Source organism: Somniosus microcephalus, chromosome 4, assembly GCF_052327205.1.
Source record: "Somniosus microcephalus isolate GS21.2 chromosome 4, FLI_Smic_1.0, whole genome shotgun sequence".
Lineage (NCBI taxonomy): Eukaryota > Metazoa > Chordata > Chondrichthyes > Squaliformes > Somniosidae > Somniosus > Somniosus microcephalus.
Genome location: NC_140990.1, coordinates 182,105,847 through 182,133,012, shown reverse-complemented (window position 1 = coordinate 182,133,012; position 27,166 = coordinate 182,105,847). Strand labels below are relative to the sequence as shown.

General features: G+C 45.0%; 1 protein-coding gene across 1 annotated transcript in view; it reads left to right on the top strand.

The window, feature by feature from the left end:
• Positions 1-27,166, top strand: part of agap1 (ArfGAP with GTPase domain, ankyrin repeat and PH domain 1) — a 585,448-nt gene that overhangs the window by 230,974 nt on the left and 327,308 nt on the right. The window contains exon 9 of the mRNA XM_085984196.1: positions 8,477-8,645. Coding sequence (XP_085840322.1) covers positions 8,477-8,645 — 169 coding nt within the window. The remainder of the gene's footprint in view (positions 1-8,476; positions 8,646-27,166) is intronic.

The window sequence follows — 27,166 nt, the reverse complement described above, 5'->3', positions numbered from 1 at the left end:
TCTCTTTAAAATAAAAGATAGTTTTTTCTGGCCCCTTGTGCGTTTCCTGATATGGAAATGTTGGTTAATTAAGAATTTAAGAATTAAGAAGGTGTCAGCCGTGTCTTAATTGGTAGCGCTCTTGCTTCTGAGTCAGAAGGTTGTGTGTTCAAGTTTCACTCCAGAGACTTGAGCACAAAATCTAGCTGACACTCCAGTGAGGGAGTGCTGCACTGTTGGAGGTGCCGTTTTTCGGAGGAGACATTAAAACCCCTCAGCTGGACGTAGAAGATCCCATGGCACTATTTTGAAGATGAACAGGGCAGCTTTCCCGGTGTCCTGGGCCAATATTTATCCCTCAACTGACGTCACTGAAACAGATCCTCTGATCATTGTCACATTGCTGTTTGTTGGACCTTGCTGTGCACAAACTGGCTGCCGCGTTTCCTACATTATAACAGTGACTACACTTCAAAAGTACTTCATTGGCTGTAAAGAGCTTTGGAATGTCCTGAGGTTGTGAAAAGAACTGTATAAATACAAGTTTTTTCTTTACCACTGTCACTAAATAATCCCAAGTGTAAGTGACCTCCGGTAATTCATCCTCTGATTTAATGCAATTAGATAATAACCAGATACAGGAAAAGTTCTGACCGACGGGACCGACGTGTTGCCGATCTATCAAACGTGCCGGACATGCAAAGTCAACGTTGAAGCATACGGAGATGAAAATCTCCGTATTTGACAACAAACACTGTTGCTCAGCAACAGCTCGTAAACACTCGGCCCGTACCTTGAAGCGTCTCTGAAGCTGTTGCGAAGCTCCAAAGACGCTTTCCAGAGCCTGCCTGTTAACAGAATGCTAGGAGAAGAAAAAAAAACGAACTAAAACGGCTGCTGATTTCTGCCGTTAGAGCAAAGTTTCCGGCCATACAACCTCCGGATAAACCAAAGTTTCCTGTAATCTGTTTTAGTGATGTTGGTTCAGGGATAAATATTGGCCGGGACACCTGGAACCAGGGTACCTCTTTGATCACAGGGTACTTGATAGAAATAATTTTTTTTTTGTTAAAGCATTGGAGGGAGGGGAAAGGAACAAAAGACAGTGTTTGTGCAGGGGAATTCTCCAAGTGTCCAGGCCAATATTTATCTCAAATCAATATCACTAAAAAAACAGATTATCTGGTCATTTATCTCCTTGCTGCTTGTGGGGCCTTGCTATGTACATATTGGTTAACATAGAAACATAGAAGATAGGAGCAGGAGTAGGCCATTTGGCCCATCGAGCCTGCCCCGCCATTCAATAAGATCATGGCTGATCATCCAAACTCAGTACCCTGTCCCTGCCTTCTCCCCATATCCCTTGATCCCTTTAGCCTTAAGAAATATATCCAACTCCTTCTTGAATATATTAATGAACTGGCCTCCACCGCCCTCTGTGGCAGAGAATTCCACAGGTTCACCACTCTCTGGGTGAAGAAATTCCTCCTCATTTCTGTCCTAAATGGCTTACCCCTTATCCTTAGACTATGACCCCTGGTTCTGGACTCCCCGGAACAAATATTTTGTATCAGTCTTTACATTAGAGGACACTAAAAATATCCCAACACTGGACAAACGGGGGGCAATGGGGGGGGGGGTGGAGCTAAACACGATTAAAATCACTAAGGAGATGGTACTCAGTAAAATAATGGGACTTAAGGCGGATAAATCCCCCGGACCTGATGGCCTACATCCTAGGGTCTTGAGAGAAGTGGCGGTAGGGATTGTGGATGCATTGGTGATTATTTTCCAGAACTCCCTGGACTCAGGAAAGGTCCCGGCAGATTGGAAAACTGCTAATGTAACACCCTTATTTAAGAAGGGAAGTAGACAAAAAGCTGGAAACTATAGACCAGTTAGCCTAACATCTGTGGTTGGCAAAATGTTGGGAGTCCATTATTAAGGAAACAGTAACAGAGCATTTGGATAAACATAATTTAATAGGACAGAGTCAGCATGGTTTTATGAAGGGGAAGTCATGTTTGACAAATTTGCTCGAATTCTTTGAGGATGTAACATACAGGGTGGATAAAGGGGAACCAGTGGATGTAGTGTATTTGGACTTCCAAAAGGCATTTGACAAGGTTCCACACAAAAGATTACTGATCAAGATAAGAAATCACGGGATTGGGGGTAATATACTGGCATGGGTGGAAGATTGGCTATCTAACAGAAAACAAAGAGTTGGGATAAATGGTTCATTCTCGGGCTGGCAATCAGTAACTAGTGGTGTTCCGCAGGGGTCAGTGCTGGGACCCCAACTCTTTACAATCTATATTAACGATTTGGAGGAAGGGACCGAGTGCAACATATCCAAGTTTGCCGACGATACAAAGATGGGAGGGAAAGCAGTGAGTGAGGAGGACATAAAAAACCTGCAAAAGGACATAGACAGGCTAAGTGAGTGGGCAGAGATTTGGCAGATGCAATATAATGTTGGAAAGTGTGAGGTTATGCACTTTGGCAGAAAAAATCAAAGAGCAAGTTATTATCTAAATGGAGAGAAAGTGCTACAGTACAAAGGGATCTGGGGGTCCTGGTGCATGAAACACAAAAGGTTAGTATGCAGGTGCAACAGGTGATCAGGAAGGCCAATGGAACCTTGGCTTTTATTGCAAGGGGGATGGAGTATAAAAACAGGGAAGTCTTGCTGCAGTTATACAGGGTATTGGTGAGGCCACACCTGGAATACTGCGTGCAGTTTTGGTTTCCATATTTAAGAAAAGATATACTTGCTCTCGAGGCGGTTCAGAGAAGGTTCACTCGGTTGATTCCAGAGATGAGGGGGTTGGCGTATGAGGAAAGGTTGAGTAGGTTGGGACTCTACTCATTGGAGTTCAGAAGAATGAGAGGCGATCTTATCGAAACATATAAGATTGTGAGGGGGCTTGATCGGGTGGATGCGGTGAGGATGTTTCCACTGATGGGTGAGATTAGAACTAGGGGGCATAATCTTAGAATAAGGGGCTGCCCTTTCAAAACTGAGATGAGGAGAAACTTCTTCACTCAGAGGGTAGTAAATCTATGGAATTTGCTACCCCAGAGAGCTGTGGAAGCTGCAACATTAAATAAATTTAAAATGGAGATAGACATTTTCCTAGCAGATAAGGGAATTGGGGTTACGGGGAGAGGGCAGGGAAGTGGACGTGAATCTAGATTCAGATCAGCCATGATCCTATTGAATGGCGGAGCAGGCCCGAGGGGCCGTATGGTCGACTCCTGCTCCTACTTCTTATGTTCTTATGTTGTTCTTATGTTCAGAAACATCCTTCCTGCGTCTAATCTGTCCAGGCCTGACAGAATTTTATAGGTTTCGATGAGATCCCCTCTCAATCTTCTAAACTCCAGTGAGTATAAGCCCAATTGACACAATCTCTCCTCATACGTCATTCCTGCCATCCCAGGTATCAACCTGGTGAATCTTCGCTGCACTCCTTCCATGGCAAGAACGTCCTTCCTCAGATAAGGCGACCAAAACTGCACACAGTACTCAAGGTGCGGTCTCACCAAGGCCCTGTACAACTGCAGCAAGACATCCTTGTTCCTGTACTCGAACCCTCTTGCTACGAAGGCCAACATACCATTTGCCTTCTTAACCGCCTGCTGCACCTGCATGCTTACCTTCAGCGACTGGTGCACAAAAACACCCAGGTCTCTTTGCACTTCCCCTTCTCCCAATCTATTGCCATTCAAATAATAATCTGCCTTCCTGTTTTTGCCACCAAAGTGGATAACCTCACATTTATCCACATTATAGTGCATTTGCCATGTTTCTGCCCAATCACCCAACCTGTCCAAATCGTACTGGAGTTTCACGACATCCTCCTCACAGCATACCCTCCCACCCAGCTTTGTGTCGTCTGCAAATTTGGAGATATTACATCCAGTTCCCTCGTCCAGATCATCATTAATATATATTGTGAACAGCTGGGGTCCTCGGACCGATCCTTGCGGTACCCCACTAGTCACTGCCTGCCACTCGGAAAACGACCCGTTTATTCTAACTCTTTGCTTTCTGTCCACCAACCAGTTCTCTATCCAAGTCAATACCTTTCCCCCAATCCCATGTGCCTTAATTTTGCATGCTAATCTCTTATGTGGGACCTTATCGAAAGCCTTCTGAAAGTCCAAATACACCACAACCACTGGTTCTCCCTTATCTATTTTACATCCTCAAAAAATTCCAGTAGATTAGTCAAGCATGATTTACCTTTTGTAAATCCATGTTGACTTTGTCCGATCCTGTCACTGCTTTCCAAGTGCTCTGCTATTACATCTTTTATAATGGACTCTAGCATTTTCCCCACGACCGATGTCAGGCTTACCGGTCTATAATTCCCCACTTTTTCTCTACCACCTTTTTTGAATAGTGGGGTAACATTAGCTACCCTCCAATCCATGGGTACTGTTCCAGAGTCTATCGAGTTCTGGAAGATGACCAGCAACGCATCTACTATTTCTAGGGCCACTTCCTTAAGTACCCTAGGATGTAGATTATTAGGCCCTGGGGATTTATCGGCCTTCAGTCCCATCAATTTTCCCAACACCATTTCTCTACAAATACTGATTTCTTTCAGTTCCACCCTTTCATCAGACCCTATGTTCCCCATCATCTCTGGGAGGTTATTTGTGTCCTTCTTTGTGAAGACAGAACCAAAATATGTATTTAGTTGGTCTGCCATTTCTTTGTTCCCCATTATAAATTCCCCTGATTCTGACTGCAAGGGACCTACGCTTGACTTCACCAATCTTTTTCTCTTCACATATCTATAAAAGCTTTTACAGTCAGTTTTTATGTTCCCTGCAAGTTTACTCTCATAATCTATTTTCCCTTTCTTAATTAATCCCTTTGTCCTCCTTTGTTGAATCCTAAACTGCTCCCAATCCTCAGGATTATTGCTTTTTCTGGCCAATTTATATGTCCTCTCCTTGGATCTTATGCTATCCCTAATTTCCCTTGTTAGCCACGGTTGAGTCACCTTTTTTGTTTTATTTTTATGCCAAACTGGGATGAACAATTTCTGTAGTTCATCCATTCGGTCTTTGAATGTTTGCCATTGCCTATCCACCGTCAACCCTTTGAGTGACATTCCCCAATCAATCCTACCCAACTCGCTCCTCAGACCATCGTTGTTTCCTTTATTTAAATTGAAGACCCTAGTCTCTGAGTCAACTACTTCATTCTCCATCTTAATGAAGAATTCGATCATATTATGATCGCTCTGACCCAAGGGGCCTCGTACAACAAGATTGCTAATTAATCCTTTCTCGTTATATAATACCCAGTCTAAGATGGCCTGATCTCTGGTTGGTTCCTCGACATATTGGTCTAGGAAACCATCCCGTAAACACTCCAGGAATTCCTCCTCCACAGTATTGTTACTAATTTGGTTAGCCCAATCTATATGTAGATTAAAGTCACCCATGATGACTGCTGTGCCCTTATTGCACGCTTCTTTTATTTCCCTTTTTAATGTCATCCTCAACCTCCGCCTTACTGTTTGGAGGTCTATATACCACTCCCACTAACGTTTTCTTCCCCTTAGTATTTCTCAATTCTACCCATACAGATTCCACATCATCAACGCTAATATCCTTCATTACAATTGTGTTAATCCCTTCTTTAACCAGTAATGCTACCCCACCTCCCTTTCCTACTTGCCTATCTTTCCTGAATATTGAATACCCCTGGATGTTGCGTTCCCAGCCTTGAGCCACGTTTCCGTAATCCCAACCAAATCATATTCGTTTACCTCTATTTGCGCAGCCAATTCATCCACCTTATTACGAATGCCACATTTCCATAAAATTCAACTGTATTTGCACATCAAAGGTACTTTATTGGCTGTGAAACACCTTGGGACATCCTGAGGTTGTGAAAGGTGATATATAAATACAAATTCTTTCTTTCCTGCAGAATCACTTGCATTTCTGCTATTATTTTGTTTACATTTTACCTGGCATACTCCTCCTAATGTTGCATTGAACTAGACTGGATCCTGCAGTTTTAGACCCATTTGATCTGTTTTGCCAACTGCAGTCACAATGCCAAAGTTTGGTGAATCCTTCAGTTCTGACAAACACAACAGTTCCACATCCCCAGGGACAAAGGAGGGGTAGAAAACAGGACTTCTACATTCCCCCCAAGTTCTAGATATTCTGTTCCATATATATTATATTGTTGAGACACCTCTTGGATGTTTGTTTTTCTGTTCAAACCTCTGTACTGTGGGCTGGTAGCAATGATATCTCAGGGTGATGAGATAGTCAGCCAAACTTAGCCTTTTGTGTTGATGGTGATGTGTCGCTGTAGATTCAATTTTGGATTGCCACTTCCTGCTTCAAGAGCTGAGAGGTACATGCCACAGTGGAATAGATCGGGATCTTCACTCGCTACAGCTCTATGGAGAAGAGTGTTGGTACTTTATGAAGCGCTACATGAATTTGTAAATAGCTGATCTATCTGTCCTTCACGCTTGGTGATAATCTTTGTGAGAAGTTTAAAAAAAAAAACTGCAATTTTTCTAAATTGTTTGATTCCCATTTGGAAAATGTTCTTGTTAACATATTAATAAATGTCACAATCTGGTTCTACACGTGTGTGTGTGTGTGTGTGTGTGTGTGTGTGTGTGTGTACACATACATAATAAAACAAAAAACTTAGAGGAATGTATTTTTTCTACAAAACTCGGAGTGCCTTTGTAAGACTTTTCCATCTGTTTTGTAAATACAGCAAGGTTCAGGTTTCCATTTTATTCAGAGGACACAACTCAAGTACCAGCCCTTTTATGCAGTGTTCTTTGTCTTCATAGTATGTTATCATTGCCATTAGTATGTCCTCACAGTATATCATGATCACTGTTAGTATGTTGGTGTTTGTCAGCAGTTGCTGAACAGTGCCATGGGAATGGTCAGCTGCCTTACTTCATTGGTTAGAGTGGGCAGCATTAGCATTGTCAAGTCTCTGAATGAGAAACCTCGCCATGTTTATATAAAACCAGGGCACACCACTGCTCATAGTTGCTTCTGACGCTTCAAATAATTTGTACTCATAGTTTGAATGAAATCATATTGCAAAAGTTGACAAACTTTCCCTGACAGCATTGTGTGGAGTTTTCGGAGCAGAATGTTTGTGGCTCTTCCACAAACTGCCCTTGTCTGAGACCTGCTCTCCCCCGGAAAAGACTGCAGCATCTCTCCTTTAAAAAGGCAGATTTATTCAACATTACACAGAGTCGTTAACCGCTTTTTAAGTGTTTGGGAATTCTCAGTTCTTTAGGTCTAATAATGCACTATGTCCATTCTTCTCGATAACTTCCCATAAATGGCAGCGTCGATTAACAAGGGAGCAGTTCTTTATGTGGTAGAAGTAGCAGGAGGTTGTGCTGGAGGTATCTGTGCTGGTGCTGCAACTGTCTCCCTGTCAGTGCTCAAAGAGCCGTGGTTTTGTGACAGAATCGCGGATCGCTAGCAGGTTTCCCTCATCGCACCTCATTTGCATCTGGGGCATCAATTAGCATGTTTGTTGAGGCTAATTGAATGAAACTCAATCATAGCTCTTAATTGCTTGACTATGTGAAAAGAAATCACATTAATGCAGCTAATTAAGTGGATGGCAATAGATGCAACATAATTAGGAGCCCAATGTAAAAACAAGCGGCAGCATAGGAGCAAAGAGGGTGGATTTGTGCACCCGGTCACCTAGTTTACTGATACTCTCTGAGAAGAACAATGGCCCAGAGGCCCTCCCAGTTACGTTTTTGGGGATGATGAACAGCAATAAATGCAAATAGGTTTGCAATTACTATTTTCAAGCTGTTACGGGGCAGAGGTTTGCAAGGACTGCACTTGTGGAGACTTGCATCAAGTAGTCTCCAGTGACTTGTTAAGAGTTGTTTGAGTACTTTGGTTTGAATTGCCCTTGTGTCTTGTTAAGATCTTTCTGTTCTGATCAGTACTTGGGACACAAATGACACAATTGATTATAGAGACAGCATTTGCACATGAAAACCGGGAAGAGCTGGCTTGAATTTGAGATTCTGTTGTGCGTACAATAACGGGGGCTTGATGTTGGCAAATATCTCTGCCAGTATCTGGGCAGCTTTATGAGGATAAAATTAGTCAAAATAGAAATAAAAGGTGTTTAAAAAGCTGGAGCTTTTTTTTAAACTGCTTTTATCCCTATTTACATTTAAATTATCGGATATTTAAAAAAAATCTTTCTGGGTGAAATTTGGACAAAAAGATGTTGAGCCCATGATTGTATGTTACTGTTGGGTTCGCATTTGGTGAATTTAATCGTCTTAATCATTCAGTAAAATGTTTATTAGCTTAATGGACTTAAATTCATTTTGTACATATCCATTCTGTGCTTTTTATTTGGGAGACTAATTCTAAAAATGGACCATTTTAAATGCTGACGTTTTCATGCGCATTTTTTTATGTCTCTGTCCAGGATTACATGCAGAATGTCCACGGAAAGGAGATCGACCTTCTTCGGACCACCGTCAAAGTCCCTGGGAAGCGGCCTCCTCGTGCCACTTCAGCCTGTGCCCCTCTCTCCAGTCCCAAAACGAACGGTCTGCCCAAAGACCTGAGTAGTTTGCACATTTCGCAGAACGCGGGTGAGTTGTGCAGCTGGCTATCGGAGAAAGTAACCGCCGGAAATGGCTGCAGAATTGAGCTTGCGAGCATGTCTGTAACGATCCTGAATTGCACGCAGCGTACTGTGGTCGCACTGAGTAACTAGGAAAGAGGCTCTTATACTTGCTTCCGGTGCAACGTAGAGACCAGCTCTTAAGTGCATCTGCAGGTGTCCTCAATAATTTGATACAAGCTGGCAAACTTAATACAGTACAACGCGAAACCAACATCGAGTTTTTTTTTCTGCAATTCTGTCAGTTATGCGACTAATGAAGCAGCCGAAAGATCTGTCCTGCTATCAGAATAGCGTCTGCCATGTTTCTGCGTCAGTTAGTGAGATGAACAGCTGTCTGTGAATCGTGGGAACAGCTTAAGGAGATGGAGAAGGACTAAGTCAGAGATAATTAGCAAATTAAATGGGGAGGAAAGTACTTCCTGTATCAGATTTTTTTTCCCACAGAAGTTGAGACAGTAAAATGGGTCCAAACCCTCCCACCCTTGAATAGTCCAATTGGTATAGTATTTTTTTCTCTTTAAACAGGGCTTTAGCAAAGCTGTCAACACAGATTAGAGAACTTAATCACTGACTTGAGGCTTTAATTTCCTCCGGAGGTACACTAGTTGGTACATTTACATAAGCTTCCGATGTGCACTATTTTAATACGTTTTTTATCCCGTTGAAAATAAAAGGGTTAATAACTATATTAAAGCAGTGCACAAAAGAATTTTATGCAAATGCATTACCAATGTGATGCAAGGGAAATTAATCCCCAAGTGTCAAAGTTATGCTGAATGTCTCGTATAATGTTTCCCCCCACAAACTTTTAACGTAAAATGTGCTCATTGCTAGCCATAAAATTGTGAGTGGGATGGTATTGTCATGACACATGCGTTGCTGTTGGAGCTTAGATACGAGAGATGAAACGACGGGGGTGAAGGGGAGGGGAATGAAACAACCAAAAAAACCCCCACCCTCCATCAAACGCGCCTGGCGTGTACACTGGGCAGAACTGGTGAGCTTTCTGGGGAAGCCTGGCATCCCACCAGTCCTATCTCTAAAGGTAATGTCATATTGGAAGCTCCCTCGAGCCCCCAGTCAGAATTCAGCAGCCAGGCCAAAAAGAATAGCAGTCCAGCAGAAAAACTGGCTCTGCCCCATGTGTTTCCCTCCCGCTCAGATTCTACTGCACTGCTGGAAGTGACTGGGATGGATCTTACACACACAATTTGTATTATGTAACTGTCCTCCACTCACTGCATTTTGCTTTAGAAATCACCCTGCTGTACTCAAGAGACTTTGTTTGCTGTAGTTTTGTAAATTAAAACCACAAGTCCCGCCCCGCTTCTAGCTCATTGGCTGACACAGTGGTGTCAATACTGGTGTTATATCTGTCATTACTTAATATGCAATTATTTTTCAGCATTTATACAAGAAGCTCATTATTATTATTATTTCAGACCAGTGTTCGTGCAGGACTCGCCACGGTTACACTGCTAAATCGGCCTCTCTTACCCCAACAACAGAATCAGACACCCTTTTTTTTTATGATCTAGGATCAGAGAGCTGGATTTGACAGTGTAAACATTGGTAAGCCAGCACACCGTGATCTGAACCAAATAGGCAACAGACAGAAGGGTCTGTATATTTTATTGGGGAATGAGGGAGGCACAAAGCACAATATTGGGTGGAGAGCAGCAAAGAAAAGTGAACATAGTTTCCCCAGCTTAATGGCTTGACAGCCAATCACGTTTTAACTCACACTTGCAGTAGATTTATTGGTGGAACTGGCTCCTCGCTTCGAGTGACTTTTCTTTACCACGTTGTATGTTGTGCACAGTATATGGGGGAAGCTCACTGTCTTAGAGCAAGTGATGCTCATAAAAACAGTGATACAGTAATTCAAAGCTGCTTCATTTGAATGATCTGTTAATTCAAGTAGAAATCATGCAAAATAAACGCAGCTGCTTTAATATTAACCATTGGATGATTCGAATTTTTCTCAACAAAAAAAGGACTTTGAATGAAGAGTAGACTGTACCTCCATGTCACAAATGTACGTGAAGTATCGAACAAGCTCCACACAGTCATTAGTGATTTCATTCTAGAATCTGCCAGAACATTGTGTTTTAATAAGTAACATGTATGTTCCCCAAACACTGCCACACTTATTTTCTTTTATGGGCTCCAACCATTAGGCTGCCCTTATTTTTTTTTAATTGTGATTTACTGATGAAATGGATCCTGCTTTTTAAATGCTTTAAGCATATGAATTCTAACAAAAGACTGTAGACTGCATTTAAAAAAAAATAATTGTCAGGATTTGGACATCACTGGCAAGGCCAACATTTATTGCCCATCCCTAGTTGCCCTTGAGAAGGTGGTGGTGAGCCGCCGCCTTAAACCGCTGCAGTCCGTGTAGTGAAGGTGCTGTTAGGGAGGGAGTGCCAGGATTTTGACCCAGCGACGATGAAGGAACGGCGATATATCCCCAAGCCGGGATGGTGTGTGACTTGGAGGGAAACTTGGCGGTGGTGGTGTTCGCATGCACCTAGTGCACTTGTTCTTCTAGGTGGAAGAGGTCACGGGTTTGGGAGGTGCTGCTGAAGAAGCCTTGGCGAGTTGCTGCAGTATACCCTGTGGATAGAATTTATAGAATAAATAAATTCATAGAGTAATAATTTAAACATGCCTGGTCAATTTTATTAGGCCACCAAAAGTCAAATTGGGGTATTTGTAGTAAAGATGTGCGAGAATCTTATCTGCAAAACTAACACATACCAGAAAAGCCAGGAATCTGAGATGAAAATAAGTGACTTCATGCTTGAATCTAATGGGTGTATCAGTCAGCAGGACTGCTTGCAGAAATCGAAGGGTTACCAAAAAATGGTGTTTAACTTGATTAACTTTGATATCTTTCCGTTCAATTTTGCTTTTCAAGAAGATGCCCTTTTTGTTTAAATAGACAAAGCAGCTCAGTTGAGGGCAGGCTTGGGTCAGGTAGGATATCAACACTCGCTGGGTTCACAAATGAAAGATTGCCACTTGGAGCTAGGTAGTGGCTGGTAGCCAATGCCTATGGAAACGGATACATAACTCAGTGTGAGTCCACACCTTCAGGAGAGGAAGGGAGAAGACTGGGATTGATATACCATAAAGTAGCTCTCTATAATAATCCTCCCTGACATGTCATGTATAGCTGGCTGCCATATTCGAAGACAAATGCACATTTCTATGGATCTAAAGCCTGCACTTCTAGTCTATTAGCTTCCAGTTTATAATATTTTGCATTGACAGTACAACATATCTGAATCCTTTGCTCTTCTATACCTGAGCTGGACTGATTTAATTCCCAAACCATTTACAACAGTTGGTCTGATTGTTTTTAGCAACTCTTGGGTCCAGGCATAGAAAAGTCGTTTGCAGACGTGTTTTGACTATTAACCGTCTTGCTGACATTAATCTGAAACCTCTTATAAATTTCTATCAAAACCCTCCAGGACATCATTAACTTATTTATATTTATTTATGAGAGATCAGTAAACCTTCAAGTCTTTATATAACATTCCTGCAAATAAAAAGTGCAGAACACATACCCCAGCTCAGCGCAGCTTAACGAGCGCTGTAATTTTCTTGTTAATTTTTTGTTTCATTTGATAAATTAATTTCTAGCAGCTGTAAACTTCAAAGATGTAAACTTTCGGTCAGCTAGCTGCTGGTGTCATATAGCAAGGTTTCCACTCAGCAAGGAAGGTGCATGCTATAGAATTTAGATCTATAAAAGCCCGAGAATGCACGTCCCCTCTACGCTGACAGTAAGGACTTTGTCCAACCCATAAAACCAAAATAATAGCATGAATATTCAGTGACCTAGAATACTAATTATTGTCATGAATATTAATGCGATCAGACTTTCTTTCCAGTCAGACGTCTCTGAAGATGTGCCCGTAATGAGAGCAGTTAGGAGTGAATGCTGTTCACATGACAGTGAGTCGGGTAATAAGGATAGCTTGATTAGCACTGTTTTCGGAGATGAGAGGACTCACGTGGGGTGTGGGGGAGGCACTCGTTGCCTTGTTGAGCACCGCTGGCTGTGTGCCGCTGACTCAGATTAATGAGGCCTAAGAGGTGCATTATGAGCAGTGGCAAAGGTTTGATCTAATGGGTTCAGTCATTTTTCCTTTGACTGACAGACACGGGAAAGTAATTGGCTGTATAGGAGAGCAGTTCATTGGTAGTCCTTAAAGAGACCCTGTCCCTTTATTATTGTGTTACTTCTGTTGTGGTTCATGATGTCAGAAATCAAAGCTACAGTGTTTAAAGGAAAAAGAAAAATCACTTTGTCTAAATTAATTTTCATAAATTCATCTGACACTTACAATTTTAATAAAGTGTTCACGTTTGGATGAAATGACAATAAAACCCCTTTGATTTTGTTCTAATAGCAGGCTCATAACCCTTACTCAGCGCTTCTGTGTATGGATTAATTTTAATCTGGCTACTCCACGTTCTGAAGCCTCTAGTAGCCCTCCCCACACAGTGCCATTACCAGCACTCCTCTTCACTGTTATTATGGGGTTTATGAAGTTTACCCCACTGGAACAGCATGATGCAGCTCAATGGCTGTCTTCAAACTCTGCTGTAGCACAGAATGATAGGAGCTTACAGCACCGAGGGAGGCCATTCAGCCCATCGTGTTTGTGCCAGCTCTTTATTGGAGCAGTCCAAAACTAATCCAATGCCAACTCTTCTAACCCTGTATATTTTGTTTCAATAGCAGGCTCATAACACTAATACTTGATATCAGTTTTGTATCGAGCTACAATTCTGTGGATAGACCTGTGGCCCAGCCACGGGACATGTTAGTCGCAGTGAAGTTATCCTACCCGGTATACATTGTGGAAAGTGGCACTAATGGTGACACCAATACAATGTTAGAAACATTTGTGGCTCCACGACTTTTTGTGACCATGGATCTGGATCTGGAATGCTTTCATGTTTGACATCCAGTATATTGGCATAAAGCACTCTGAAAAATGTGGGAAAAGTCAAGGAGAAATAAATGCCATTCTCTCCATTGAAACTAGTCCCTCTAGTACATTAACTCTCCCAATATGCCCTCTAATTCTATTTTGAATAACCTAATATTTATGCCTCTTTCACCTTGCTGTGCAAGCCATTTATTAAACCAAGGCCTCACCTGCCTGCTCAAGTTGATGGAATAGATGCCATGGCACTATTCGAAGAAAAGTAAGAAAGAAAGACTTACATTTATATAGTGCCTTTCACGACCACCAGATGTCCCAAAGCGCTTTACAGTCAATTTGAAGTGTAGTCACTGTTGTAATGTAGGAGTAGCAAGCTCTCCTGGTGTCCTGGTCAATGGTCCTTCTTCAGCAACACCACCAGCGACAGATTGACTAGCCGTTCATCTCATATGCTATTTATGGGACCTTGCTGTGTAAAAATTGGCTGGCCCATTTACCTACATCATGACAGTAACTACAAAAAATAATTCATTTGGCGAGAACTGCTTTTAGGTGTCTTGAGGACATGACAATGGTATATGTTATATAAATGCAGCTCTTACTTTTCTTCCCTGTCAAACAGTCCCAAGTCACTTTTTGACCTTCCCCTTTCTTGCATCTCGACTCACCACGTGTATCTAGAGTTGAGAGCGTGGGTGTGCTCACTGGCTCCATTGGTGCAGCTTATTACTGGCCACTAGGGGGATGCAAGAATGATGAGTATTGCCTTTTCTTGGAGTTTTCTCTCTCTTCCTGTGGGGAAAGGTGGCCTCAACTTTACACATACCCATGACAGCACTGCTGTGGCTGGAACTCTGCATGCAGAGGATGATAGGTACAAACCCATCTGCTACTATTCCATACCACACGCCTTTCACAACCTCAGGATGTCCCAAAGCACTTTACAGCCAATGAAGTACTGTTATAACATAGGAAAAATGGTAGCCAATTTGCGCACAGCAAGGTCCCAAAAACAGTCGTGACATAATGACCAGATAATCTGTTGAAGTGATGGTGGCTGAGGGATAAATATATTGGTCAGGACACCAGGGAGAACTCCCCTGCTCTTTTTCGAAGTAGTGCCATGGGATCCTTTATGTTCACCTGAGAGGGCAGACAGAGCCTCGGTTTGAGGCCTCATCTGAAAGCCGGCACCTCCGACAGTGCAGCGTTCCCTCGGTACTGCACTGAAAGTGTCAGCCTGGATTATGTGCCCAAGTCTCTGAAGTGGGATTTGAACCCACGACCTTCTGACTCAGAGGTGAGAGTGCTACCCACTGAGCCACAGCTGACGCCTCTAATTTAAACAACTCTATTATGCAGATCTGCTTTGTACTAAATGCCAACCTTGATGTAATTAGATGCCTCCGGTCTCCTAATGGCACAAAGTGCTACCTATGTCTTGTATTTAATGGATGATTTATTTGAGATTTTCTAAATGCTTTTTATAATCGCTCTCACCTGGTGTTATTGCCAGCATCCCAGCAATAACACTTGGGAAGAATTATTTGGTTCGAAACGGGGAGACATTTTTAACAAGTTCAGTGGAAGGTCACCTGTCCAGCAAAGGTTTAAGTAGATTGGCCCGCTGGTCCATGACATGAGAGTTGAAAGGGAGGGCCATTATGATTGGTGATTGAGAATGACTGACTTAACTCTGATCAGAAGTTTGTGAAAGGATTGGGTATCTGTAGAACTTGCCAAGTTATTCCTGATTTTCCTATATAATGATAGACATTATGTTACATATCCAATATCTGGTAATACTCAGCTAGCAAAACCTGTTTCTATTGTAACAGTATTGTGACACAGTATATCTTCAGCTCGTATTATTATTCTCTCACAGCCGGACATTGAGACCCCACCCTCGCCCCAACATAATTGAGTATATGTGAAAAAAATTATTAAAAAAAGATGTCAACTGTACTGAATTTTATTGGGTTGTTTATTGATCACGAGCCAATCAGTCTTCTCAATATCAAATCTGCCTTTTTACTCCTCACTAAACTCTCTCCTCCTAAATGTAGCTCGTCCTGCGAGAATCGTGTCCTCCCCTATGTTGTGACCACCTTGCTCGTTCCCAGAATAGTGCATAGAAGCAGCATCTGATTGCTAACCAGCACTGCAAATGGAAATGATAAATCTACACCTCCTTACCAACCTGTGCCTAGTTGTGTGCTACCTTCCTTTTTGTTCATGTAGGTCGCACTTACCTGTGTATAGGGTCTCGTATTTTGTGTATGTTATCTCAGATTTCTGCATAATCCTGTGCGACCCACTCATTGGGTTTGACACGTGTATCCAGCCCCAAAAGGTAGGACACACTTGGGTTAGGATAATACTTAGCTTGGGTTATGTTGCAAGGCAGTAATGGGTATACATGCTCATGGATTATCAGACAATTTTTATCATTTATAACACGATGCAGAGTTAGTCATTTCTTTTCATAAAATGGGGTAAGAGAGGATAGTGATCGGCACACTGATGGGCTCCAGCGATTAAATCCCATCATTGAAAGCGAGCAGTATTGATTTTTATATTACAGAATGTTCCAGGAACTTCTGATCCTATGTTATGGCCCAGATTTTGCTGGAGTGGGGCGGCGTGCCCGTTTGTTAGATTTTTTCCCTCGCCCTTCAGCTAGAACATTTTTTGTGCCATAACTTGCTGGAAGTGCGAGCTAATAACGCCGCAGCGAGGGCAATGTGGCATCTGGGAGCTTGGTGAACGACGGGACCAGCAGTCTATCTCCTTAACCAATGAGATTTAAGGATTGAGAAACTGGAGTTAATTCAGGTACATAGAGAGAAATGAAGAGAGGGAAAGATTGGATTAAGAGAGAAAGAAAAGAGGCTGAAAGGAAAAGTAAAAAAAAAATTGAAATAAAAATTTAAACAGTATCAGCTTAACTATAACTTAACAATTTACTACCTGTAGAAATGAGGCTCCACAGTTTCAATTGTTCCCTTTCTGGGCCAGGGAGGTTGAGTGGCATTGCAGGAACATAAATATCGCCATTAAAAGTACTAGCCCTAACTTGCTGCGGCGAGCTTAATTCGTTTTTGCAGCAATTTCTTGAAACTCATGGGGAGGTTGAGGACGAGCTGCCATTTCCACGAGGCTAATGGTGGAGGGGCACAAATCATCCAGCGCTTGTGGTGATTCGCAACTCATGCGCAGCTCTTCCTCGCTACAGATTGCTGGGTTACACACCAATAACGGCGTGTGCATTAACCTCAGCATTATTTTCCCAGCAAATTCTGGGCCACTGTTTTCAGAATGTTTGTACTTACTGCGTGTGACAGTGCAAGGCCGTGAAACCAAATCACTGCTCATTCCTCTGTGCTATGGTCAGACGACTGTGAATATGAGCATTGTACCAGGAATAAAAAGCTGGCTGGAGGTGTGTAACACTGGTGACTCATCCTGTTTAAACAAAAATATATAAATAAATGTCATGTTTTTTCTGGCTGTGCGTGTTCCCTTTTGAAGTTAAGTACCCCAGTTTCCGATTTTCAGCCTCACTGACGTGTGGACATAGATCTTGTGTTATGCTGGTCAGATCTCTCTGTGTGCTTTCACATCGCTTGACCAGAAAAAAGAGGTTTTATAAGAAATATAATGAGTGAAACAGCCCTGTAACTGGAACAGGCAATTCTCTGATGAGAAATAATGGGTGTTATTTTTACTAGGCTAGTCACTGTCCAGGAGATAGATATATATGTATTATAAATGTATAATGGAGACTTTCACTGCCCCAAAGTAATTTTATTTGAATGCAAATGCAGGTTTATATACTTGTGAAAAGGGATTATATTCCACCTCAAGATAATTAACTGCAGAAACCGGCTACAAGTATTTTGGCGTTCGTTGATCAAGAGGTCAGAATAGCTTTTCATTATTGTGAATAAAGCAGGCATGAATGTCATAACAAATGGTCTCGAGGGAGTGAAGGGTCCCCTGTTTCATAGTGGTGTTTGAGTGTGGTGTCAGTCATGTACACATTGCTCTCTGGCCTTTAGAGTGAGTTAATGGCCATTTCATTATAGCGGACTGATGGGCACCGTAAACAGCTGCTGGCAGATGAAGCCTGGTTGCAACAGTTGAATTAAATGCTGGGCTAGAAAGAGTGTGGAGGTGATCATGGCATTTTGAGGGTCATGCCAGATAACTAGATGAATATGATGTGACTCACGGGCATTCTGTTGTTCATTTCTCGCTCAGGAGCCTGTTTTATGGAGATACTGGCTGACATCTGAAAGCATTATTCAAAAAAATTGTCTTTCATTTAAGTAGCTGTAGAAGTGGCATTGAGTAAGTAACTATCCTTTTAATCCTGACAGTGTCTTCATATCACGTCTAGGCATTTCCTCTTATTACAACTGTTTGTCCATTACCTCCTGTGGAATTTGTTCCTGTTTGCCCTAACTACACCTAGATAGGAGCATACCAAGGGAGAGCATGGAAACAGTTGTATTGTTTTTACTGCTGGTCTCATTTGTGTGAACACAGGGAAAAACAATGATCTGAGGCTTTAATATTTCTATTACTAACTGCTCCTGGTTCTCATTCCTCCCCTGCTGTTTATCTCTGTCTCTGTGTTGTTTCTTCCTTCTGTCAGTCCCCTCTCTCTCCCATTTCCCCCATTGTGCTGCTGTTGGAGGGGCCATTGTTGATGCACTCTGAGCTGCCCTTTAACCTCTGGGGAGTCAGCCAATGGTGCCATAATTTTTTTTTAGTTCTATCCTACATGTTATGCAAGATGTAATACAGAGAAATGATATTGGGTCAAAAGATCAGGATAATGAAACAGTTTGGGTGGAGGTAAGGAATAATAAGGGGAAAAAAACACTAGTGGGCGTAGTCTATAGGCCTCCGAACAGTTGCAACTCTGTTGGACGGAGTATCAATCAGGAAATAGTTGAGGCTTGTAATAAGGGAGCATCTATAATTATAGGGGATTTTAACTATCATATTAATTGGACAAATCAAATTGGGCAGGGCTGCCTTGAGGATGAGTTCATTGAGTGTATTAGGGATGGGTTTCTTGAGCAGTATGTAACTGAACCGACCAGGGGGCAAGCAACCTTAGATCTGGTCCTGTGTAACGAGACAGGATTAATTAAAAATGTCCGAGTAAAGGATCCCCTTGGAATGAGTGACCATAACATGGTTGAATTCCATATTCAATTAGAGGGTGAGAAGGTTGGATCTCAAACAAGCGTGCTAAGCTTGAATAAAGGAGACTATGAAGGTATGAGAGCGGAATTGAGTAGAGTGGATTGGGAAAATAGATTAAAGGGTAAGACGATACATGATCAGTGGTGTACATTTAAGGAGTTATTTTACAACTTCCAAAAAATATATATTCCACTGAGAAGAAAAGGGTGTAAAAGAAAAGACAGCCATCCGTGACTAAGTAAAGAAATTAAGGATAGTATTCGACTAAAAACAAGGGCATATAAGGTAGCCAAATCTAGTGGGAGGATAGAGGATTGGGAAAACTTTAAAAGACAGCAAAAAATAACAAAAAGATTGATTAAGAAAGGGAAGATAGATTATGAAAATAAATTAGCAAAAAATATAAAAACAGATAGTAAGAGTTTTTATAGTTATATAAAAAGAAAAAGGGTGGCTAAAGTAAATGTTGGTCCCTTAGAGGATGAGACCGGGAAATTAATGGTGGGAAATATGGAGATGGCAAAAACACTGAATGAATATTTTGTATCAGTCTTTACAGTAGAAGACACTAAGAATATCCCAACACTGGACAAACAGGGGGCTATAGGGGGGGAGGAGCTAATCACGATCAAAATCACTAAGGAAGTGGTACTCGGTAAAATAATGGGACTCAAGGCGGATAAATCACCTGGACCTGATGGCTTACATCCTAGGGTCTTGAGGGACTGTGGATGCATTGGTAATAATTTTCCAAAACTCCCCGGACTCAGCAAAGGTCCCGGCAGACTGGAAAACTGCTAATGTAACACCCTTATTTAAAAAGGGCAGTAGACAGAAGGCTGGAAACTATAGACTGGTTAGCCTAACATCTGTGGTAGGTAAAATATTGGAGTCCATTATTAAGGAGACAGTAACAGGACATTTGGATAATCATAATTTAATAGGACAAAGTCAGCATGGTTTTATGAAGGGGAAGTCATGTTTGACAAATTTGCTGGAGTTCTTTGAGGAAGTAACATATAGGGGTGGATAAAGGGGAACCAGTGGACGTAGTGTATTAGACTTCCAAAAGGCATTTGACAAGGTGCCACACAAAAGATTATTGCTTAAGATAAAAAATCACGGGATTGGGGGTAATATTCTGGCATGGATAGAGGATTGGCTATCTAACAGAAGGCAGAGAGTTGGGATAAATGGTTCATTCTCGGACTGACAATCAGTAACTAGTGGTGTTCCGCAGGGGTCAGTGCTGGGTCCCCAACTCTTTACAATCTATATTAACGATTTGGAGGAGGGGACCGAGTGTAACATATCAAAGTTTGCAGATGATACTAAGATGGGAGGGAAAGTAGTGAGTGAGGAGGACATAAAAAACCTGCAAGGGGACATAGACAGGCTAAGTAAGTGGGCAGAGATTTGGCAGATGGAATACAATACTGGAAAGTGTGAGGTTATGCACTTTGGCAGGAAAAATCGTAGAGCAAGTTATTATCTTAATGGCAAGAAACTGGAAAGTACTGAAGTACAAAGGGATCTGGGGGTCCTGGTGCACGAAACTCAAAGGTTAGTATGCAGGTGCAGCAAGTGATTAAGAAGGCCAATGGAATGTTGGCTTTCATTGCTAGGGGGATAGAATATAAAAATAGGGAGGTATTGCTTCAGTTGTACAAGGTATTGGTGAGACCGCACCTGGATACTGCATACAGTTTTGGTGTCCATACTTAAGAAAAGACATACTTGCTCTCGAGTCAGTACAAAGAAGGTTCACTCGGTTAATCCCGGGGATGAGGGGATGGACATATGAGGAGAGGTTGAGTAGATTGGGACTCTACTCATTGGAGTTCAGAAGAATGAGAGGCGATCTTATTGAAACATATAAGATTGTGAAGGGGTTGGATCGGGTGGATGCAGGGAGGATGTTCCCGATGATGGGTGAAACTAGAACTAGGGGGCATAGTCTTAGAATAAGGGGCTGCTCTTTCAAAACTGAGATGAGGAGGAACTACTTCACTCAGAGGGTGGTAGGTCCATGAAATATGCTGCCCCAAAAAGCTGTAGAAGCTACATCATTACATAAATTTAAAACAGAAATAGACAGTTTCCTAGAAGTAAAGGGAATAAAGGGTTATGGGGAGCGGGCAGGAATTTGGACATGAGTCTAGGTTCGGATCGGTCATGGCCCTGTGGGTAGCGGAGCGGGCCCAGGGGCCGTGTAGCCTGATCCTGCTCCTATTTCGTGTGTCTAATTCTGTTAGATTCAGGAGATGGTTCTGTGATAGTAGATTGGTGGTTAGGATCAGATCAGCCATGATCTTATTGAATGGCGGAGCAGGCTCGAGGGGCCGATTGGCCTACTCCTGCTCCTATTTCTTATGTTCTTATGTTATCCGGGCAAATTGCTCGTGGCTTTTTGCAGCAGCAGTACTGCTATTTTGGAGGATGCAGGGAGTTGTGTTAAAAACCCAACCAATTTGGGAATTTTATACCCGTACATGCAGTATAGGAGCCCCTGTAAAGAAGGCAGCCCTTTAGCCCTTTGCTGACAAGACTGTAATATATTATAGCGTATGAAAGAAACAGTAACATTGTTTTGACAGTGCACAGAGTCGTATTTTGGAGCTGAAGACTGCTTTTAGTATCGTCGTGACATCAGCACAGCAACTGCACATCACAACTGAGGAGACTCCTCTTGCTGTTCAATTCAATGGAAAGTGTGGCCTTCCTCCTGTAGAACCAGCTACCGCGAGAGAAAATATGATGTGTCGTCTCAGAGCGATATTCTTTCACGATGACTGAAAATCTTTTCTCTTGCACTGTTGGTTATTAGCTTTAGCCAAGGCAATCTTAACCCAGTCCAGTGAACCAGAGTCTATTGCTCAAACTAGGCCACAAATCCAGTAATAATTCTGTTTCTGACAAGTTATAAAAATAGAGTAAGAAGGGCATATCACACTAGTATGGTGGAATTGAGCGGGCCAGGGTAGCTGCTCTTGCAGATGGGGCAATAACATTGCCACCATACCTTGAGAGTCCTTGGAAGTCCTGCAGCCTCGCATATCACTGTCCCTTCCTGTGCTGCCACTCTTACATAGTTATAGTTAAGTTGATATTTTCATCTGCTTAAATTTTAATTAAACTATGCTTCTCCTCAAGCTGTCAGTTGTGGCTCAGTTGGTAGCACTTTCACCTCCCATGTCCAGTCCCACTCCAGAGACCCAGTGCAATACTGAGGGAGTGCTGCACTGTCAGAGATGCCATCTTTCAGGTGAGATGTTAAACCGAGGTTCAGTCTGCCCTCTCAGGTGGATGTAAAAGATCCCATGGCACTATTTCGAAGCGGAGGAGGGGAGTTCTCCCCGGTGTCCTGGTCAATATTAACCCTTATACCAATGTCACTAAAACAGATTTAGCTGGTCATTATAACATTGCTGTTTGTGGGATTTTGCTGTGCAAAAATTGGCTGCCATGTTTCCTACATTACAACAGTGACTGCACTTCAAAAAGTACTTAATTGGCTGTAAAGCGCTTTGGGCTGTCCTGAGGATGTGAAAGGTGCTATATAAGTGAAAGTCTTTTTTTTCTATTAAAAATCATGGAGTATTGAGGGAAAGTTTGCAACCAGTGAACTGAAGCCACAATTGTAACTTTTATACAACGGTGCGAGCAAAGCAATTGTTTGTTGTGCTGCTGCTGATGCTCCGAATTCCTCCCTGCTCTGTTAACTGGAGCAGATTCCAGAGAATCAGGAGCTGACGCATTCAGAACCAATTCCGTTCAAAGGGAGCTTGTGCCTCTTGGCACTGAGCATGCCCACTAGCCGGGGAATGAACCAGGGACGTTTGACTATGATAGCAAAACTCTTGCCTTCATCAGATGGAAACTTCCAAAACATGCCCCTAACTCCATTGGGAGATGGGTCAGATAACGGCAGAAATCAGGCGTTACTGATCCCTGCCAAATATTGCAGCCTGCTATATCCTCAATACACCCAAAAACCAAGCACAAGGATCATTAAAATCAGGGTCATAGAATTTATAGAATGTTACAGTACAGAAGCAAGCCATTCAGCCCATCAAATCTCTGCCAGTATTTTTCTCATGAGCCGCCTACTTGAATCCCAATCTCCTGCTCACCCTCGGGACTCAGCAGTGGTGCTACCGAGCCACTCTTGGTGATGGATATTGAAGTCCCCCACCCAGAGTACATTCTGTGCCCTTGCTACTCTCCGGTGCTCCTTCCAAGCGGTGTTCAACATGGAGGAGTACTGATTCATCAGCTGAGGGAGGGCGGTCGGTGATAATCAGCAGGAGGCTTCTTTGCCCATACTTGACCTGACGCTATGAGACTTCATGGTGTTCAGTGTCAATGTAGAGGACTCCCAGAGCCACTTCCTTTCGACTGTTTTCCACTGTGCCGGCACCTCTGGTGGGTCTGTCCTGCTGATGGGACAGGACATACCCAGGGATTGTGATGTTTGATGCTGGATGCCTTTCTGTTTCAACCACAAGCTGAGCGCTGGCATTGACAACCAAGAGTAAAATAATCCAGGAACAGCGCCCTCGAAGAACTGAAATCTGGCTGTAACATTCAGCACATGATTGCTCAAAAACAAGTGAGTAGGAAACTGATCCAACATGCGTAGGAGTGCGCTTGATAAATGACGTCCCCTGTATTTGGCAGTTGTGAGCGTGACTCTATCCTGCTGTAGTGTTGTGACCCCTGAAGCGGGGGGGGGGTTTAGTCGCTGTGCAGGCGTGTGCCTGGTCCACTGAAAATTAAAATCCATTTGAAAACAGCAGAGTGCTTCCTTATTAGGTACCAATTGTAGATGATGCGAGTGGGTCGGCATATCATTAGGCACCTGCTGTCATTTAACCCATTCCAGCCCTCAGCCCAGCTGTTGGAGAAACAGTTTGAGAATATTAAGGGTCGCTGGAAATAAACAGACTGCGAGACTTTCATAGAAGCAAAGCTAAGTGTCGCTGGAAATAAACAGACTGCGAGACTTTCATAGCAGCAAAGAAAAACACGTGTTAGCTTTATTAACTCTCCGCATCGACTGAGGGACTCGGCCTCGTCGCAGGGCTATGACGTCATCACACAATCGACGACTCTTAAAGGGACCCTGCCCCGATAACCTAACCAAGTTCCGTACATAACGTGGAGCGATAACAACATTGGCTATACATAGTGAATTATGTTACTGTCCCTATGTGGTCTCCGCCACATACGTCCCCCCAGAATTCATTAGAACTGGCAATGTCAGTCGTTGAGGGGCCCGGATCACACGGCCGAAACGGCTCCTTAAGTCCGGGGCGGGGACCGGGGGGGTCGCAGGAGGGTCCCTGGGCACTTGGTGGTGGACTGAGGGTGCAGAAGCCGGAGGTCGACCCCGCCTTGGGGGCTGAGCCAACCCAACGGGTCGGTCCAGATCCAGGTGGGCTGGCTTAAGACGGTCCACGGAAATGTAGTCCGGCTTACCGCCGACACCCACCACGAAGGCCTTGTCCCCGGCTTCCAGGACGCGGAATGGTCCGTCGTAGGGTGGGTGAAGAGGTACCCGGTGGGCGTCGTGGCGGACGAAAACGTACTCCGCCGCATGAAGGTCGGGCGGAACGTGGGACTGAGGGAGAGACCGTGCTGCGACGTGGGCACCGGCGCGAAAACCTTGGCGTTGTCCAGGAGGGCGGACCACTGACGGGCTGCGGACCAAGGGTCCGTGGCGTTGGGGACGAAATCCCCGGGAACCCGCAGCGGCTGCCTGTAGACGAGCTCGGCAGACGAGGACTGGAGGTCCTCCTTGGGGGCGGCCCTGAGTCCCAGCATGATTCACGGGAGTCTGTCGATCCAACTGTCGTTCCGGAGGCTGGCCCGGAGCGCGGCCTTCATGGAGCAATGAAACCGTTCGCACAGCCCGTTAGCCTGAGGGTGATATGTGGTGGTGCGGTGGAGTCTCAACCCGAGGCCTTGGATGACAGCGTTCCAGAGCTCCGACGTGAACTGGGGCCCCCGGTCGGAGGAGACGTCAGATGGGGCGCCGAACCGGGCGACCCAAGTGTTGATGAACGCCCGAGCTACATCGGCGGATGTTGTTGACGACAGCGGCATGGCTTCCGGCCATCGGGTGGTTCAGTCGACCATCGTGAGGAGGTCGGTGAACCCGCAGGAGGGCGGCAGGGGCCCCACCAGGTCCATGTTAACATGGTCGAACCGCCTCTCGGGCACCGCGAAAGGCGCCAACGGGGCCTTAGTATGGCGATGCACTTTCGAGCGCTGGCATACCACGCAGGTATTGGCCCAGTCGCGAACGTCCTTCTTGAGCCCGTGCCAGACGAACTTAGCCGCCACCAGCTTCTGTGACGGCTTCCTGCCCGGGTGGGAAAGGCTATGGACGGCGTCAAAAACCTGCCGTCTCCACCCGTCGGGCACGACGGGGCGTGGCTGCCCAGCGGAGACATCGCACAGGAGCGTGGTGCCGGCATCGTCAAATGCGACGTCCGCTAACTGAAGGCCCGTGACAGCCGTCCTGTAGGCCTAGACGTCTGGGTCGGAGGCCTGGTCGGCCGCCATGCGGGTGTAGTCGATGCCGAGGTGTACGGCGCCGGCGATGGCCCGGGAGAGACAGTCGGCGACGGGGTTGTCTTTCCCAGCCACATGCTGGATGTCCGTCGTGAACTCGGAGACGAAGGAAAGCTGGCGCTGCTGACGGGCCGACCACGGCTCGGAAACTTTGGCCATGGCAAAGGTCAACGGCTTGTGGTCCACGAACGCCATGAACGGGTGGGCCTCCAGCAGGAAACGGAAGTGTCGGACGGCGAGGTAGAGGCCGAGAAGCTCGCGATCGAAGGTGCTGTACTTCCGCTCGTTGGGGCGGAGCTGCCGGCTGAAGAAGGCGAGCGGCTGCCAGGCGCTGTTGACCCACTGTTCGTGGATGGCGCCGACAGCATAGTCCGAAGCGTCGGTGGTGAGAGCGATTGGCGCATCGGGCAACGGATGCGTCAGCATGGTCGCGTTAGCCAGGACCCTTTTCGTGTCCGTGAAAGAATTGGCCATCTCCTCGGACCAGTCGACGGCGAGCTTGGCGGGCTTGAGGGCCTCGTAAAGGGGCCGCATAAGCTGGGCTGCCCGGGGAACGAAGCGATGATAAAAGTTCACCATGCCCAAAAACTTCTGCAGGGCCCTCACGGTGAGGGGTCGCGGAAAATCCTTCACGGCCTCCACTTTCGACGGCAGTGGCACCGCCCCGTCTTTCGTGATGCGGTGCCCGAGAAAGTCGTTCGAGGACAGCCCGAACTGGCACTTGGCCGGATTGACAATTAGGCCGTGCTGGCTGAAGCGTTCGAAGAGAGTCCGGAGGTGGGACACATGCTCTGTCCTGGAGGCGCTGGCGATGAGAATGTCGTCCAGGTAGACGAACAGGAATGGCAGGCCCCGTAACACGGTGTCCATTAGGCATTGAAAAGCCTGAGCGGCGTTTTTGAGACCGAATGGCATGCGGAGGAATTCGAACAGCCCGAATGGGGTGATCACCGCGGTTTTCGGGACGTCCTGCGGCCGAACGGGGACCTGGTGGTAACCACGAACGAGGTCCACTCTAGAGAAAACAACTTTCCCGGCCAGGCGGGCGGAAAAGTCCTGGATGTGTGGAATCGGGTAGCGGTCGGGGGTGGTAGCGTCGTTGAGGCGCCGGTAATTGCCGCACGGGCGTCAACCGCCGCCTGGTTTCAGTGCGATGTGGAGGGGCGAGGCCCATGGACTGTTCGACCGGCGAATGATGCCGAGGCGCTCCATCGTGTCGAACTCGGCTTTAGCGATGGCGAGTTTCCCTGGGTCGAGGTGCCGAGCGCGGGCGTGGACAGGCGGACCGGTGGTCGGGATGTGGTGTTGTACCCCGTGCTTGGTGGCGGCAGACGAGAAAGTGGGCTTCGTGAGGTCTGGGAACCCGGCGAGGAGGCGGGAAAACTCGTCGGAGGCCGAGAGTGCGCTGGACAACTTCGTCGTGCCGGAACCACTGAGCGAACACGGGAGCAAACTGAAAGTCTCAGCATTGACGAGACGTCGGTTCTTGACGTCCACCAAAAGGCCATTGGCGCAGAGGAAGTCAGCGCCGAGAAGGGGGGTGGACACTTTCACTGTCACAAAGTCCCAAGCGAAACGCTGCCCGCCAAAACACAGCGCCACGCTCCGTTTCCCGAAAGTACGGATGGAACTGCCGGTGGCGGCTTCGAGGGCGGGGCCGTGGTTCCCCCCCTGTATGTCTACGGTTGACGTGGGCAGGACGCTCACCTGGGCACCC